At 36.8% G+C, this 19,487-nt stretch overlaps 1 protein-coding gene across 2 annotated transcripts in view; it reads right to left on the bottom strand.

The window, feature by feature from the left end:
* Positions 1 to 862: 862 nt before the first annotated feature.
* Positions 863 to 19,487, bottom strand: part of LOC141431309 (uncharacterized) — a 99,819-nt gene continuing 81,194 nt past the window's right edge. The window contains exon 3 of one of the 2 annotated variants that reach the window (XM_074092426.1): positions 863 to 3,655. In XM_074092426.1, the coding sequence (XP_073948527.1) occupies positions 3,051 to 3,655 (605 nt within the window). In that variant the 3' untranslated portion in view covers positions 863 to 3,050. The remainder of the gene's footprint in view (positions 3,656 to 19,487) is intronic. The other variant, XM_074092425.1, reaches the window with a different exon arrangement.

Below are 19,487 nucleotides of genomic sequence, written 5' to 3'. Positions count from 1 at the left end.
GACAGAGTTGAATAGGGGCTTCGTTAGCAGATAAATGTTCTTCGTAATGAATGAATCCTGGAAATTTAAGCTTTTAAATTTGTTATTGCCTCCCTTTTAAAATTAGAACATTTATTACCGTTACACATTGCATTAATCATACAAATACCTGTACCGACCGGGAATCGAACCCAAGATCTCAAGCTTCATAGTCAGGCTATCCGGTCGTCAACTTGTGTTTGTATAGTCAGGCACATTGTTATAAGTAGACTAGTGCCTGTGTTAGACATTTTTTTCTAGAGTGCGACAAGTTTTAAGAGAAGTCTCTTCGTTCCATTCTCCATACAAACGTAGTCCCGGTCTCATTTGAAAACTAGGCAACAGAAATAGATGAAATTTTGTAAGTATGGACTAGACGTAATTATCTATGCCTGTGGTTTTTCAGATTTTCATATAAACATGTCAGCTTTGTACGAGAATTACAGACTAATAAAGCATTTTTACAAAAATCGAAAAACCACAGGCATAGAAAATATAACGGATATCTTGATTGTAAAATATCATTGATTTTATGTGCTATACTTTTTGTATAATATGAGGACAACGAAACCCAAAATTCAACCGCCCAAATCTTGAAAAGCCTACAGCTATCTCGATATAAATTACGGACGTCATTGCGGAAAGCATGGGGGGGGGGACGACTGCGAGCGCTTATGTCACGAGCGATAAAGACAGCAATATCCCAAACGAATACCTAACGCGGCTGCGCGTTTTCCCTGTCCATGGGACTAGTTGAGAAGCTTTCAAATATTATTAAGATTACATCACGTTGAGTTAAAAAAAAGAAAACAAACTGATTATTTAACAAAAACTCTTTTATTCTTTCAAACAAGACTAAGAAAATAGATACTAGAATTAATTAACAAATCAAACAAATAAATCTTAAAATATGAAGAAAAATACGCATTTACGAAAATAGACAGTTGCAGTAAAATTACTTTATTATATTTTAAATTCTAATTTACTACGTTTTTGCTAAACTACGAATAGTAATCAATGACTTTTTACTTATATCAAGCCCTTAGTTTACAAATTTTATCAATATTTTTGTGTCATCACAGTCACACACTCAATTTACAAACTCAGTACTATAATGACATTTGTCCCATAAGCAAATCATTCATCGCCTATCTTTCGCAGGGGAAAAAACATACTAACACTCAAACTAGTTCGGTGATATTTGTAAATATAGATTTTTAGGATTATAGTAAGTTAGTTTTAGTTCTTTTTTTTCTGTTATATATATTATTCGTTTGTTTATAAATAAATTAATTTGATAGAAAAACCTAGTTCGCTTAAATGTCGTTCGTAACTCGAAACAAAACATCGGTTTTCTTTTTCTTTCTCATTGAAATCATCAGGAAAACGAAGAAAACCGAGTCCCGAGCGACATTAATATTCTTAAAAATGAAAATCCTAGTCTCGGCTGAGATTCAGTTAGAGAGTTTTTCGCTGACAAATCTAATCAAATGGTGACATCTTATACGAGTACGTTCCTTGTACGTAAATAAAAACTTCAGCTGGATATTTATGCATTGAGTCATGCAGCAAATGCACTCAATGAATGATACCTCAAGACATGCATTATTTTTTAAGTGGCGCGGCTGCGATCTCAAAGGCTTTTTTAGCCGAGATTAGCTGAGACTGAGATCAAGATGTCGTCATTGCCCTTTAATAGTTATTAATACATAATTTATAGATGTAGGTGTCGCACCGCGAAAGATAATGGCAACGGGCGATCCACTTAGTAGTTCTAAATATTTCTTACACTCACATATTTGATCAGTCAACCGTACTTAGCAAGTAATTGAAAAAGTCATCAAAATAGACGCAAGTGTCAAATTTTATAGAAAGCACTAAGTTTCGACTAGGAATCACACAAGCAATTTAGACAAAAATATTATTTAATCTGCAAGATACTTATTTACTCTGGCTTATCTTAAATACATAAATAACAATCTGTTTCTCTATATTTTGATCCGAAACTGTCCGACAGCAATCTCTCTCACAAAGATTGGTGGCATTTCTGTTTAACAAATGGTCAAAGGGTCTCTATGGTCAGGTCGATTGCCTGGTAGAAGTTCATTGGTAAGAGTTGGAGTGCGCCTTTCCAACTTTCAAAATGATTGCTTAGGTACTTAACTGCCTCTACTTGAACTATTTATCATAACATTGCAACCCAAAGAAACTAAGGTTCCAACCAAACCTCTGTAGGAATATCAACTCGGCCATGAAGAATAGAAACCACTTTTTATGTTTATAAGCCACGGGGAGGAAAGGCGTCCGATGACATGTCATCCATTCAAATCACCAACATTCTTAAAAAACTTCGAACTATTTAAAAGTTAAATGATATGCGAGTTTGAAAATGTATGTCTTTTAAAACAGTTATACGGGACATGGTTGAAAGTTTGATTCATTTAGGCCAAATGAAATTTCACTAGGCAGCTAGATCGAACTTTTGTTCTGCAATCAGTGTTTATAAAGCACTACAATTTCTGATCGTATAGGTGCAGGGTTTAAATAAAGCTTTATTTCATTAATTACTAATGCCCGTAAGAAATTCATCTCTGTTTGTCCATGTTTGCTGACTTTTTGTAATTAATTTATCAAAACAGATCGAATTCAAACAATAAATTTCATATTTTAAGAGCTGATAACATTAATATAAGTATATAAGAGTTTACATATAAATTATGATTTAGATAAAATTCGAGTACATTAAGAAATTAATAACCTTTAATACTAGTAAATAATTATGTAAGTACTTATGTGCAATGTAATACGTTACGTATTGCAAAATTGGTACATAGCAAAACATTATTATGAAAATAAATAGCTGCTTATATCAACATTTTATATATCTAAATAGCACACAACACACAAAGAATTTTGACTACGAAGCGAAGAAAAATTCACAAGAAAAATATATTCTTGAATCTATACAATTTTATTTACACTGAGTCCCGGCCTAGCCTTGCCTTATACATAATTAAACTAGAAATATCGAACTAAACCACTTGGACGGTAGCAAACGCGCTGAAAGTGACTTTCTTTGGGGGTTCAGCACTGCAAGTCCTCACCACCGACCTCTTCGAACCATCATGGCCATCCCTCGTCTTCAACACTGGTTTCAAATTAGCTACATCGTTATGTGACTGAGCTTTGAACCTTCCAATGGTATTGCTCGGACTTCCTAAATCCCTCAACTTGTTTGTGAGGCCAGTGATCCTATGGGATATGTTAGAATAGTTAGTTTTCTTCGGTTCGCTCTTGTTCTTCGGTTCACTCAACTTCATTGGGAGGTCTAGGTTGGTTAATGACGTGTACTTGCGATGGTCCGCAGTGATGGTTCTTTTAATTTCCGCCACCGGTCTTGGCAGCCTTGGCGGTCGTTGGAGGAAGTTGTTGGGCCTGAAGGGCAACGGAGTAAGTTTTGGTTTGGGGTCGCTGGCTAGCCTGTAGTATTGGGGCACCGGGTCGATTCTTGGTGGTTTCCTGAGGGTTAGAGCCATTGCCATTTTCGTGGGGCGGGCGAGGCTATCGAAGGCTGTGGTGGAGAACTGAGAGCGGCTGCTCCGCCATTCTTCTCGGTCTGACTCGTAGCCGGTGGTTACTGGAAAATAAGAAATAAATGTTATTTTAGACTGCAGACTTCAATGTGACATAAAACGAAAAATGCCCGAAGATATCAGAATTATTGGATTGGGCAAAATTTTAACATTAACACTTTGTTGGCATTTTCAGCATCTGAATAAAAAGAAATCCTGATTTGATTATTTTATCCGTTTGGTACGAGTATTGCGAATACAACAATGTCTCGTGATTTTATTCACAAACTAATTTTGGCTTAGCTACGCGGAATGAAAATGAAACGAAAGTCCAACAGCTGATGTCCAACGGCTGATATGATGCAGTTGTCTAGGTACAAGTGCTTGGGTTGGGTCACAGATATAGATTACACTAGATTACACAAATGCATCTACTTCGCGTGTACGAACCTCGACCAAACGTTGAAGTTGGCCCCACACAAAGACTGACTGCTAACTAACTAATCATGACTAGTGACTGACTCGAGCCCCACGGCGCGGGCGGGTGGCGCATTTGAATCGATTTTACGCGGACATCGGGAATTCACATCTCTAATTCGCTCTTGAGACGTCATAGTAGATAGGTATATAAAAGTTGAGGTGTTTGCGTTATCTAGTCTAATCTATAATTATCCTGTGGGTTGGGTCGTGTGATTTAATCAATCAGCCAGGCATTTTCTTTTTCATATACCTATAACGAAGAAGTTTAATAAATCTGTAATAATAAATAAAACTCCGTATCGAAATCTTTCTGAATCTTATCCCAGACAAATCGATTATATGTACTTGCTACGTTTTCCATAATTATATACATAAGTATTTTCTTTTAATAACTACAGGAACGCCTACTCAAGGTGTGTTCCCATCAAAACGATGCCAAAATTTTATTGTGGTCACGATCAAAGTTCATTTTATAAAATTAAATATCTTAAAATAAACCATCGCGCGTCAACAGCAACGTAACTGCATACAATGCATTTCCAAATATGCTTAGTCGAAAGACATTGACAGATCGCATCGCTGCATAAAACGAAGTTCCAATACAAATTGGAGAACTAAATCCAGCCAATTACATCAGAAACACTCAAAATGCTAACCACGGCCTTCCGTGCTGATGCATACGTAATTTAAAATGAACCTTGGCGGCACTTGCAAGCATTTTTTGCATCACCGAAATTTGCCTGTCAAATATTGATTTAAAACCAAACTGGAGATGAAACATTGGCTTATAGAGGATAATAAATAAACTGATAGCCTCACGTACTTCCTATGGCCTTACTTTGGACTAACCGTTTATCCTTAGATTTGCTTCCTTATGCCATCCTTCTGGTACAATAAATTATTTTAACCAAACCGGTTGGTAATTGAGACAGCATAAAAACGTACATCAATTTACTGGTGCTAAAGTCATTTAGATAAGTACAACCGGGAAAAATGAATATAATTATCTTTTAAAATGCTACGTTGTAACTTGACACCTTTAAATCCAAAGATTATTATCTATTATTTCCAAATACGATAGCAAAAGATTCGAAATAAAATGAGAGCGTTATTTTCTTATGAACTTATCACAATTTCGACAGAAGGTGGTTAAAATATGACAACAATTTAGTTCCTCCTTCATTTGTTTTTTGCTCTTTCTTCCCATATATTTATTTGCTCTCTTCCAATTTAGAAATAAAAATTCCAATGCCGATAATATTGTACGTATTAGGTAGGTATTAGGTACATATTTCAAATATTCAGATAGCAACGTTTTGAAATAGAATAGATAGAAGTACGCGAACGGATATCTTCACATTGCTCATCGAGTCTTAAGATAATTTGGCATCAAGAACTTGTGTAATTTATAATAGCAAAAAGTTTGCCGCAATAGCGAAGCTTACAATTTTTTATTTTTTGACATTTTCGAACAAAGGAGCCATGAATTGGCCAATACAACGCTGCAAGCGATCTTAGATGTTTCCGAAGATACCGTATCATGCTTGTATTGATAGGTCGAGAAAGTTGTTGGTAGAACATTGACTGTCCCAGGCTTACAGGCTATGATATCGTGCGCTCCTCTCTGCCAAAAAATATTAACGGGCAATAAGGTCAGAGTAACAATTATTGTACATTATTTGATTAGTAATTTTTATTTATAAACGAACATAACATTAAATTAGTATGTATAAATGAAACGAATACAAAATGTATGTACCGGGGCAGCGTGCCCATGTTTGCGGCATTGCCTCGCTGCACGGCTATGCGTGGCATATACAGCCATATGGATGCATATGATACTGAGACTTATGGATGCACAGAAAAACCAGAAAAAGAGACCAGCGCTGGGAATCGAACCTAGGTCCTCAGCAATCCGTGCTGCGTGCTATAACCCCTACACCACCGCTGGACAGGAGTCTAGACACCAATTTCTCCTATGCACACATATCTCAGGTTGATTTTTTCTACTACGCTACTTAAGCAGCAGCACTAGCGACATCTATGTTTCGCTCTCATCGAGAGACCTCACATTCTTTCGGAACTAACCGCTCACCCAGACAAGAGATGTCGCTACTAAGGAATCAAATTATGATTGGTTTTTGGAGTCTTTTTGGCCGTAAATGTAAGAATTTGGAGTTGAAATAAAAAATACAAAAAGACTCCAAAAAACCAATCATAATGAATCATACGTTTCTACTTAAATACTCTGACGTTTAATATGAAGCTTTGTATATAGATTAGAGAGAGATTGAGAATCAACAGTACGTTCTATTCATCCTTGTCCAGAAGGTAGATTGACACGTCGTATTATGTCAGTGTTACTTCATACAAGAGGGACTTTTCTGTTTCATTACACATATCTAATACGTCAACGCTAGAAGGCAAATATGAAAAAAGTGGCCCACTGTCTATACAAGCAAAAGTGACAAACTATGAAAAACTGGTACTCGGAACCATGTGTTATAACTTTGTAGTTGAGGTTTGCGAAACGAAATTAATTTCGTTAACTTAATTTTGCAAGAAATCGATACAAATTATCTTATTTACATAAAAAGTATTTTATTTCTATATCTTTCGAGCGATAACTTGTCAATTTATTCGCAACACCAGAACATGATTTCACGGGTATTCATTACAATAATTTATAAATTGATTTTATGAAACGAGACTAAATTGCGTAAAGAGTCGGTACTTAACGTAACTTAAGGTTTGCTAATAATAAGTAAACAAGAACTACTCAGACTTTAATTAGATGTCTGTAAGCTGTTTACCAAACCGGCAAGTGAGTTAACGGTACAATTTGCCAGTTTTTTGGGTAATATACCATTTAGTCCAAACTACTTGGCTACCTCATGATGGAACTATCATTGAGGTATTTGTTGCACAGACGTAGATCTTTCGTCTAAATGCAGCTTCTCCACCCCCACGCTGTAATAATACACACAATTCGCACAAACCCATCTATCACCAGCACACTACGCTGACACGTTTCGAACTCAACCAGAATTCATCATCAGAGCAAAACAGCTTTTCACCACCCTATCGAACCACGCACAGAATACTTGACTTTTGACGACCGAATAGCCAAGTGGTTAGAAACCTGACTATGAAGCTTTAGGTCTCGGGTTCGATTCCCGGTCGGGCAGTTATTTGTATGAATAATAGTATGCTCTCGGGTCTTGGGTGTTAAATATGTATTCCAGTGTTTATTTATCATAGTACAAGCTTTAGGACTAGGTCGATTGGTGTCAATTGTCCCGTAATATAAAAAAATATTAAAACTCGAGCATCGGAATTATGGAATCAATTTCGGATCTTCCACATTCTTCCAAAGATACCTCACAAGGTCGAAGTTAAAATACTTATATCTCAAAAGCATGCAAATATCACAACTCATTGCATTATAATTGGTTCATGAAAAAGTATTGACCTCTGCTCTAGTGTTATATTCTTAAACTTGACCTCGAAACACGCGATAGGCATAAAACAATGAAGATTGTTTTGTTTTAAATTCACTTTTTATCGCTATTGTTTAAAAACTGATACATTGTTTGAAATTTTTGTACCTACTCTATTTCACTTATGATTAGCACTAGCCCATTTTGTACTTATAAATAAGAGGAATTGCTTAGAAGTACTTACAGATCGTACCGTTTGCTAAGTACATAATCCGATTTTTATGCTCTACATTGAAAATTTTCTTTTTAAGTCTGTTTTTATTTTAAAAAACACTTAAATAAGGTATGACACAGTTAAAGTAATCCTTACTAAATATCATAAATGGGAAAGTATGTCTGTCTGTATGTTACCTTTTGCCGCTTAAGCCGCTGAACCGATTTAAATTCAATTTGGTATGAATAAAGTTTGAGACCCTGGGAAGGGCATAGATAGTTTTTATCCCGGAAATTGCAAATGTCCCACGGGATAGCGATAAAAGAATTTTTGGTAGTCGCGGGCAACAGCTAGTAAACTATTTATTAGTTATTGAGGTGTCACAATTAGTATTATTTGTGTCAGCTGAAACTGAACACCGCCGGCGACGCGTGAAGGGCAACTCCCGCGCAGTGTCGCTTACACTGCTTCCTTATATGTGCGTATTAGTGCCTGACGGTGGGAATAGAATAAGTACACACTGTCTTTGGTCTGATAAAGTTTGCGGTTTCCACAATCTTAGCGTATGAGTTCGTGATTTAGTTTCAAAAATGTTAAGAAACATTATTATGTATAATATGCATATGGATAATTTTTAAAGACAAATTAGATGAGTATGTCAAAGAGTGATCGGCTTAAATAATTTGTTTATTTTTTGGTTTAAGTAAGCATGTTAAGTTAAGGATAGGGTTATTTTAATTTAATAGTTAATTACTGTTTTCATTTCTAAAATATACCTACTTTTACATTTCAACAGTAAAAACAAATTTTAATTGAAGTTGAAAAATATCACCATCAGGAGTTGTAAAATATTAATAACCAGCTAAAATAGAGTTTAGTAGGTGAGACTCTCGTGCAATTAGGTCACTTTTTAATTAATTACAGCTAATGAAGTAGTTAAAACCAATAAATACTGGATACATTCATTATTGATGTGAAGTAAATACCTATGGGGAATTGCCCTTAAGTCTTGTATCTTACGTTAATATTCATGACTTTGACATTTGACAACTTTGTACTCCCGTATACCGGGTGTTTCCAGTAACACGAGCAAATAATTAAAAACATAGATCGTACTCGTCAAACTGAACAACACTCGTTCAGCGACTTTTAAAAATTATTTATTTTTAGCAATATAAAGAAAAATATTTGATATTTCTAGCGTGACAAGGCGATGTCAGTTGGGTTCTAGGATGGCGTACATTGATGACATTATTCAATTTGTATCATCATCATCATCATCCCAGCCTATATACGTCCCACTGCTGGGCACAGGCCTCCTCTCAGAACAAGAGGGCTTGGGCCGTAGTTCCCACGCGGGCCCAGTGCGGATTGGGAACTTCACACGCACCATTGAATTGCTTCGCAGGTTTGTGCAGGTTTCCTCACGATGTTTTCCTTCACCGCAAAGCTCGTGGTAAATTTCAAATGTAATTCCGCACATAAATTTCGAAAAACTCAGAGGTGCGAGCCGGGGTTTGAACCCACGACCCTCTGCTTGAGAGGTGATAGGTCAAACCACTAGGCCACCACGGCTGCAATTCGTATGAAAAAGGGAAAATCTAAACACTATTATTTTTAAAAGTCGCTGAACTAATGTTGTTCAGTTTGACGAGTGCTTCTATGTTTTAATTATTTGTTCGTGTTACAGGAAACACCCGGTATAAATAACGTACTTACATGGTTTTGATTATACATGACTATTATTCATCTTCGAGTCTGCGATGGGTAGTCACATCTGGCTATGAACCTCAATCCTCATTGACATGATGAAACTCAAACATAAAACGAAATAGGCAAACCAACTCTGCGGTCTATGTGTCGCAATAAATACATAGGCACTATTGCTTCTACAAGTCATGTGTGTGTGTTTAAAGAGAATATATACTTAAATATTTACAAATTCCCTTGCTTTTAAAAATACCTAAATACAAGCAAACAAATGACATTATGTACATACGTCAATTTACACAATTGAACTGAGGTAATATTGTTTAATGGGATTATTTTATAAATTCGCCTTTGTAAATAGGTACTTTTGTCTAATAATCTGTATTTTTAATTTTTATGTGCCGTGGTGGCCTAGTGGTTTGACCTATCGCCTCTCAAGCAGAGGTTCGTGGGTTCAAACCCCGGCTCGCACCTCTGAGTTTTTCGATATTCATGTGCGGAGTTACATTTGAAATTTACCACGAGCTTTGCGATGAAGGAAAACATCGTGAGGAAACCTGCACAAACCTGCGAAGCAATTCAATGGTGCGTGTGAAGTTCCCAATCCGCACTGGGCCCGCGTGGGAACTACTGCCCAAGCCCTCTCATTCTGAGGGGAGGCCTGTGCCCTGCAGTAGGACGTATATAGGCTGGGATGATGATGACTTACGAGTACTTGCACGATTTTGCTTGCAGGCCTAAAGTGAGCTTGACATTGCAGCATTGGTTTGAAAAGTAACACTGCCGTATTCAGTGGCCAGACAAGTAATTACAAACTGTGTTGCCGTTAAATTTAACTATTGTAGCGTTACTTTATGCATTCGATTGTGTATGCGGACATTAAAGTACGAGTAAGTAACGGTTTTACTTAGTTCGCTGTTATACAGGACCAATAAATGGGAGTTAAACGACTGTTTTACAGTTCGTTTTCCACTTATGAAGAAACATTCATTATAGTAGACTGTAGTTCTGTCCATTGACAAGTTAGGTCTATGGGGCATTATTATTTACTGACTATTCAGTCCTATTGTGTAGAATATTTTCCGAGCCGGGTACCTATTCTATTAAAATACATAGGTACCGGTAACCGCGCTACGGTAGAGTTAAGGATACGTATAAGGTTCACGGACTGTGTAACAATGGGAGATACATTTGTAGTAGTGTCCCTTATAGCTAGACTTGATTGTTTAACGGCTAAACCTAAAGACGTTCTAGTGAGTGCAACACGTTATATACGGTGTCGTGTCAGACGCCAATACGAATAAATATTAGGTACCTAGTGCCACGAGAGTTGAAGTGAATGATACACACACAGCTGGTTCACTGTTGGAATGCATAAAATCAAATCGCATACCAACCTAATCATCTTTAGGCATAAATTATTACGCATAACATTTAAAAGCATAAACATTGAAATCATAATCGTCACATAGACTAACGTCAAACAGCGTAAGTACAAAAATACATAAATTGACTCATCAAAGCATAAATGTGTTTACTCCTAAAAATTGTAATGTAGGTACAAATGTCATATTAATTTCATAGCAATAAAAATCCTATAGCAAAAGTCATAATATGTTCAGGAACAAAAGCGAGGTCGACGGGGAGGTCCGCTTGGCGGACTTCTCCTGCCTAATTTACTGGACAACATACTAACCTGACCTAACCTAATTTACGTTTAATAAAATGTTGGAATTTAAATTAAGAGTTCCTGAAAAATATGTAGGTATAATAAACATTAGTCCAATATATATTAGTCTAACTAAAATTATTTTAAAACCGTAATATGCCAAACAAAGTAGTGGCCAAAGTATCACTATGCGACTGTACTGTTATGATAATATAAATTAGGTATGCGAAATGAATTATGCCAAATTAAAATAGGTAGGTCAAAAAAATATGCGAACGAATTAGATCCCCACACAGCTACATAAAGAACCGATTCTATAAAAAGAAAATCAATGAGTGAATGTCAAAATACCGCCGTCATTACATGACATGTGTGCGTGTCCTCAGCTCTGGTGCACTACCTAAACCTACCGGGGCAAGCAAAGTATGCGTATTGAAGACGTGCACCCGTGTTGTTGTGTATTTATATGTTTTAGTTTTTAAATGGGTCCCACTGAAAAACAGCGTTGCGACTTGCCTTAACAGTATGCTGAGTGGGGTCCACTTTATACTATTCGATGTTTATGTGTATCGAATATGTGTAAATAAATGTTTCTCTCTCTCTCTCTCTCTCTCTCACCCAGGTCTTTTTAGCCTGTGATAGTACGGCACTGTCTGCGTCCTTCCTTTCCAGTCGCCCAATACGGATTTTTCCAAACTGCACGCCCACATCTCCTATAAAGCACCTCACATAAATATTTAAATTAAACAAGTAAACAAAAGCAAGGACCTAGTGTCTTTGGCCCTTAAGGCGACTAAACCCAAAAAAATATGTGCAAAATGTCACAGTTTTGATACATTTTATTTGTCGTACCCGACACCAATTTCGGTTCGACACTAAACGAGCCGTTACGTTTGATATCTTGATTACATTAAGTCAGGTGTGGACGTATTATTTCTAGGAGCAAATGTTTGCGACAAAACCTTGACATCTGGTAATATCGCAACTTTGGAGATAGCACAGTTTTGTCGCAAAGAAGCGATTTGTGTAGAATAAGTTAAGTGCCCACGCTAACTATGCCATAACATGTAGTTGTGGTAATCAGTATTAAGTTGCAGCCGTAACGCCGCGATCCTTTCAACTCGTCACGTACGTCCTAGATGCACCGGTGCAAGTACTCTAAATTAGTTTGTAAGTATATAGCAATAGACGCGATTTTAGGAGTTATGTTATGTTAAACCATAGAAGGCTCTCATCTTCATTCAATCAACTATCGTCTTTTTATTGGTGGTTTTACTAACAAAAAACTGCGAATGAAAGTAGTTTTATTTAGCTTGCAACGTTCGTAAGTATATAAGTTTGTATGTCATGGTTTCAAAATTTCCCAGACCATTTTTTGACCACTTCTTGGTATTCGATTGAACTAAAATGTTGAACAAAACTCTGGTGGTCGAGCCATAAAAGTCTACGCAGAACTCCTCAACGGTTAACGACTTCGACTTGAAATTTGATAAGGAAATGTAATTTGGATGAAATGCAAGTACTATTAACATAATTTTCACAGAATAATTCACTACACTAAAAAAGTGACCTCACCTCACTACAATAATGACACAAGTTGATATAACACTTCTTGAAAGCCTAGAAAGAAAGAAAGAAAAAAAGAAAGAATAAATTTATTTATATATGATTGCCGTGGTGGCCTAATGGTTTGACCTATCGCCTCTCAAGCAGAGGGTCGTGGGTTCAAACCCCGGCTCGCACCTCTGAGTTTTTCGAAATTCATGTGCGGAATTACATTTGAAATTTACCACGAGCTGCGGTGAAGGAAAACATCGTGAGGAAACCTGCACAAACCTGCGAACCAATTCAATGGTGCGTGTGAAGTTCCCAATCCGCACTGGGCCTGCGTGGGAACTATGGCCAAGCCCTCTTGTTCTGAGAGGAGGCCTGTGCCCAGCAGTGGGACGTATATAGGCTGGGATGATGAAATTTATTTGCCAAAATTCGACACATTTCGTGGCACATTACATGGTTTTTTTTTATTTATGTTTTCCCCGCCATTTTTTAGGCACAGGCGATGTATTGACTCTGCCAGAAAGCGGAGAGATCGTGTTTCTACAAACATCCGCGACCGACGCGCTGTGCTCAAACATCGTTTATCTTTTGTTTGTCTTGCCCTTCCTCGTTTGTCGAATTAAAATTAACTTAGCTAATTAAATTAACTAATTGCTTTGAAAAGTTTGCATTCGGATATAGGGTTTGACCATAAATTCCTCGATTTTTCAGTTTTCCATTGAAATCTTATTCCATTCTCACCGTGTGAATGTGAGGTAACATTTGTAACATCATAACTATACTATTATTATGATTAAAACCACATATAATACTACACATCCTATAAAAACCGATTTATGAGCGACAAATAATGCCTAGCCATAAACCGCACCTGCATTAAGTACCTATGGCACAACCACACAAGTGCGTTACAAGAAACATACATGTAAGTGACATATTGCCCTAGTCCAAGCAATAGGAACCAACCACGTAACCAAATACTCAATACTTGAAGCTAGTACTCCATCAGATGTCTTTATTAGCTATTCAGTTGCAGAAGCGACTGTCCTACTTTAAGATTTGCACACGAACTCTTGCAATCGCTAGAGAAATGTCGAAGCTAGAGGAAAAGCAACAGCTTAACCAATTTATGAAACGATCGAATTACTAGAATGTTTCCGGGGCCTAAAAGAAAATTAAATGCTGCTTATTGGCAACTGACAGAGCTGTCAAACCAATTCTTGATGCCATTCAATTTTAATTCTGCCGCAATTATTTTAGTTTTTTTTTAAATGAGACTTTATCTAACGAAGGACGATTTTGACAGTGTCCACTAGGTTTTGTCGTTGTACGGTAAAAAATCTAGGTAACGAAATATGAGAAGTAATGGTGCAAGAATGATGATCAATCTAAAATTATTTAATACAATTAGTTTCTATTCTTTATAAGATCATTTATTTTATGTAAATACTGCACATTACTTTCTAGATCTTTCAGTATTTGCAATGGCGTAAATATGTACTGTAGATATTTCCTTAAATTTATGGCAAGGTAGAGATTTGCTCTTGGAAAAAAAACATAATTTAAACTAAAATTAAAAGATTATTTGCACAATTAACTACGGCTCTAAAATTATCCACCGTGTAATCTGTATTACAAATAATAATTCTGGTACCGGTTACGCATCATTGGTTTCAATCCCATATCATCATTATAGTGTCTCAACTCGCAACCGTAACTTGCAAACTTCAGATTCAATGAATTGGTTTACGAGAGGAATAGCCTCGCAGAAATACTAATGTTATTTACCTATTATCTGTTTTTTAGAATTAGTTTTAGTGGTTTTTTGACGCGAAAACATTCCGTAAGTAACTGTCATGATAGAGCCCGCAGCCGAAGAAGAAAGAATTTATACAAATTAATGATTAAATACAGGATTTTCTCAAGTGTAACTTTATTTTATGGTATAGGGGGCAAACGAGCAAACGGATCGCCTGATGGTAAACGATTACCGTCGCCCATGGACACCTGCAACACCAGAAGAGTCACAAGTGCGTTGCCGGCCGGTTGCTCTTTTTTTGAAAGCTTGAAGGTCGCATCGGTCCGGGAATACCGCAGGCGATAGTTCATTCCAGTACCACTACCATGAGTTTACAGTGACCGTACTCGATAGCGACGGCTTAAATTATTTGTAGAGGTACAAATAATTTACGCCGTCGCTATCGAGTACACACAGTAGTGGCACAGAGCCTTGCTGTGTGAGGCAGGAAACTAAACGTGGAAATATCGGTACCTGGTTTTCACGTTAAGAATTGAACAGCTGGCGATTTTTCACAAATTCAGAAAATAAATAATTGGAAGATAAAAATTCAAATGCTAAGGTATATTATACGCTACAATAGTAAACTACGCAATATCATGCATCATCAGTAAATCTAAGCATTCGAAAACACAAATGATGTTTATCATAGTGTGAGACGTAAAGTATCCTTTAAAATAAATTAAGCCGTGTAACCTTGGGTGTGCGCACGCTTCGATTTTGTTGTGGTCATCTATGATTAAATCCTTAGTGAGATCTCTGCCGAATATACCAACATATTTAACCGGTGTTCTGTCGCTCCATAATAAAGTAAAGCCCTATCAATGTAATCTATATTGTACTAGACTTTACCTGCGACTTCGCACGCGTAATCCATTAAGTCTGTCTGTTGAATTGAAATTCAGGGATTTTGACACAGCTTGGTAGTATGATAACTTTATCTACATTTTTTTGTTACACATACATACATGTTTTTGTGTTGTTTTTTGTTGTTTTGTGTGTGTGTGTGTTTTTTGTTTTGTAACAGATAGATAGACCAGACAGATAGATCTGTGTAGATAGATACAGGTTTGTATGGCCAAAATCAGCTGCATTGATCACTTAAGAACATGGCGTGAAATGTCCAATAATCAACACTTAGAAACAAACATTTTAACCTAAAGCGATAAGAATGGCCGTAGTGGCCTAGTGGGAAGCCGTGGTGGCCTAGTGGGTTGACCTATTGCCTCTCAAGCAGAGGGTCGTGGGTTCAAACCCCGGCTCGCACCTCTGAGTTTTTCGAAATTCATGTGCGGAATTACATTTGAAATTTACCACGAGCTTTGCGGTGAATGAAAACATCGTGAGGAAACCTGCACAAACCTGCGAAGCAATTCCAATGGTGCGTGTTAAGATCCCAATCCGCACTGGGCCCGCGTGGGAACTATGGCCCAAGCCCTCTTGTCCTGAGAGGAGGCCTGTGCCCAGCAGTGGGACGTATATAGGCTGGGATGGATATGGATGGCACTAATCAATAACTCTCAAAGGATTTAGAGTTGTATCGTAACCATTACGTGTAACTACATATTATAATATCCTATTGGCGCATTGTGGATCCCAACTTCCTATAATCATCTCGCGAGACCTATTTGTATGTTAATAAAGCAAAGTAACATAATGATTAATTATGAACACTTAATTTTTTAGTTTAGATATTTCATGTCGCAAGTTCTGACATATGCGAGATGATTGCATCTTCAAGGTAAACGCACAAAGCAGTGAACAAACATGCACTATGAATGTGCATTATGATGTGCTTTATATTAATTTTAGTACCGACTTTATTCCTATAGCAAAACAATATTATAGTCATCTCATCGTTTACATCTCAAATTTTGTGTTATAATTCTAAACCATGACACAGGTATCACAGGTGCGTTGCCGGCCCTATGAGAAACTGATAGGCTCGTTTTTAGGGTTCCGTAGCCAAAATGGCAAAAAACGAAACCCTTATAGTTTCGCCATGTCTGTCTGTCTGTCTGTCCGCGGCTTTACTCAGGGACCATCAATGGTAGAAAGCTGTAATTTTGCACGAATATATATGTAAACTATGCCGACAAAATGGTACAATAAAATCTTTTAAAAAAAATTTTTTAGGGTACCTCCCATAGACGTAAAGCGGGGTGTTTTTTTTCCATCCAACCCTATAGTGTGGGGTATCGTTGGATAGGTCTTTTAAAACCATTGGGGATTTGCTAAGACGACTTTTCGATTCATTGATTTTTTTGCGAAATATTCAACTTTAAAGTGCAAATTCTTATTAAAATCGAGCGTCCCCCCCCCCCTCTAAAATCTAAACCGGTGGGTGGAAAAATTTGAAAAAATTCAGGATGGTAGTAAGTATATCAAACTTTCAAGGAAAACTATAACGGCTAAGTTTGCTTGAGAATTATTAGTAGTTTTACAATTAAATAGGTATCAAATATACCTAAACTTGGAAGATTCCGTATAAAATACGAAATCCTTAGAAAAATATTACTTAATTCTTTCGTAATGGCTACGGAACCCTATTTGGGCGTTTCCGACACGCTCTTGGCCGGTTTTTCTAAGATCCATATGCTATACCGCTCCGGAAACACTGTCCCAGGAAGCTGGTTCCATATTTTTGTCGTGCGTGGAAAAATATGGTATAGGTATTTACGAGTAAATACGTAGCGGACTAAAGAATCAGGCTTGTTTTGAAAGATTTTGCCGACTACTTAACACAACCGGTCTGGACGTCTTAACATAAAAACCTAAATTCACTTAAAATAACCGAAACCTAAAATAAACCGCTGAGGTCAACAAATGACATGACTACCACAGATTACGTGCACGACATGCTAATCCTCATTACCGCGTCTATTGTCTATGGTAGATTTAGTGAACGAGTGAATGACCGGTGTTACGAAAGTGATGGACATCTGTGGCCTTGGCTCTATTGCATTTTAAAACTGCGTTTGGCATTCTGTGGTTGTTCAGCCAGGTTTTTGGATTGACGAAAGCGTTTTAAAAAGATAAAAGTTTGTACAAATGTTTGTTGAAGAAATATGGTTGTTTAGAATTTTAATCTTTGGCTATTTACATTTGTAAGGTGTACTTAATTACCTTTTTAGTACGTTGCGATGATCATTTGCGAATAAGTTTGGAAATGTAAGCGTGATGGTTGATCAACACTAGGTACTTAATCTAAAGGAACGTATTGGTATAAGTAATATGAAGTATTTAAAATTGTTGATTGCAAGTAGGTCAGATTGTCCAATATTTCATAACCCTGGTTAGCTTCTGAGGTTTACTGTTAAAAGAAAGTTAGACGTTTAGTTTAAACAATAGGCCATTAGCTTAATGCATATTAATAATCTTCTTTAATTACCAAAACCTATTTTTAAAGAATCTAGTAACATGAATGTTTTATTAATTTACTAGCTTTTGCCCACGACTCCTCGAAGAATTGGTTTAAGTATTGCTATCCCGCGAGAACTACGGAATTATCCAGGAGAAATTATCCTTACTTCTTTCCCTAGAACTTAATAATCTCCATACCAAATTCTATCGGTTCAGACGTTGCATTTTATTTAGTGGCATGTTTACTTGTTTACGGAGGTACAGTAAGCATTGATTTAAATTGGTTTTCATTACAAATAAGTTCGTGATTTACACCATTGTCCGATGCTAGTATTTTCTTTGCGAAACACGGAAGCCTGGTTCAAGCCACCGTGGCCTCATTGTAGTAAACCCTATTGTTTTCTATTACTATTATTACCAGAGACCTATAAATAACACAATTACCTAACCCAACCATCAACACTTTAATGATCCAGGAATGCTTTAAAAAGTACTTCTCAATTAACACTGCGAATGCACGTAACTGTTTAAACATTTCTGTTTCCGCGTAACTTTATGTAACTTTAGTAAAATTTAATAGCTATCATCCTACTAATATTATAAATGCGAAAGTTTGTGAGTGAGTGAGTGAGTGAGTGAGTGAGTATGTTTGTTACTCTTTCACGCTGAAACGGTTGGACTGATTTGGATGAAATTTGGTATGTAGATAGCTGAACATCTGGAATAAAACATAGGCTACTTTTTATCCCGATATTCCCACGGGATAGGGATAAAATATCGAAATATCAACCGCTGGGCTTAGAGTCATGAAATTTGATAAGTAGGTAGCTGGACGTTTGAAATAACACATATGCTACTTTTTATCCCACGGGATAGGGATAAAATCTTAAACTAATAACCGCTGGGCTTAGAGCCCTGAAATTTGGTATGTAGATAGCTGAACATCTGGAATAAAACATAGGCTACTTTTTATTCCGATATTCCCACGGGATAGGGATAAAATCTCGAAATAACAACCGCTGGGCTTAGAGTCATGAAATTTGATAAGTAGGTAGCTGGACGTTTGAAATAACACATAGGCTACTTTTTATCCCACGGGATAGGGATAAAATCTTGAACTAATAACCGCTGGGCTTAGAGCCCTGAAATTTGGTATGTAGATAGCTGGAAATTATGGAATAAAACATAGCCTACTTTTTATCCCGATATTCCCACGGGATAGGGATAAAATCTTGAAATAATAACCGCTGGGCTTAGAGTCATGAAATTTGGTATGTAGATAACTAGACGTCTGGAATAACACGTAAGGGACTTTTTGACTCGATATTCCCACGAGATACCTAGGGATAAAATCTATAAATAACAACCACTGGGTAAACGTCTAAAGAGCGATGAATTTTGGTATGTAGGTAGCTGGACCTCTGGAATAACACACAGGCTAATTTTTATCCCGATATTCCCACGGGATAGTTTTGTAACTCCCTTAGTTCCCACCCCATACATCCCCGTATTATTATTATTATTATTTTGTATTTTTTTCTTTAATTGTATACTGTAGTTTTTAAGTATTTTATTTGTAATTATTTTATTTTGAAAAAATGACTTTCTGCCAAGTTTCTTGCGGCGCATTCTTCTTGGCGATGATGGTCTTTTCGAAAGCGCTGGT

This window comes from Choristoneura fumiferana, chromosome 9 (assembly GCF_025370935.1).
Source record: "Choristoneura fumiferana chromosome 9, NRCan_CFum_1, whole genome shotgun sequence".
Classification (NCBI taxonomy): Eukaryota; Metazoa; Arthropoda; class Insecta; order Lepidoptera; family Tortricidae; genus Choristoneura; species Choristoneura fumiferana.
The sequence above is the reverse complement of the archived record's forward strand: the minus strand, read 5'-3'. Positions and strand labels throughout refer to the sequence as shown.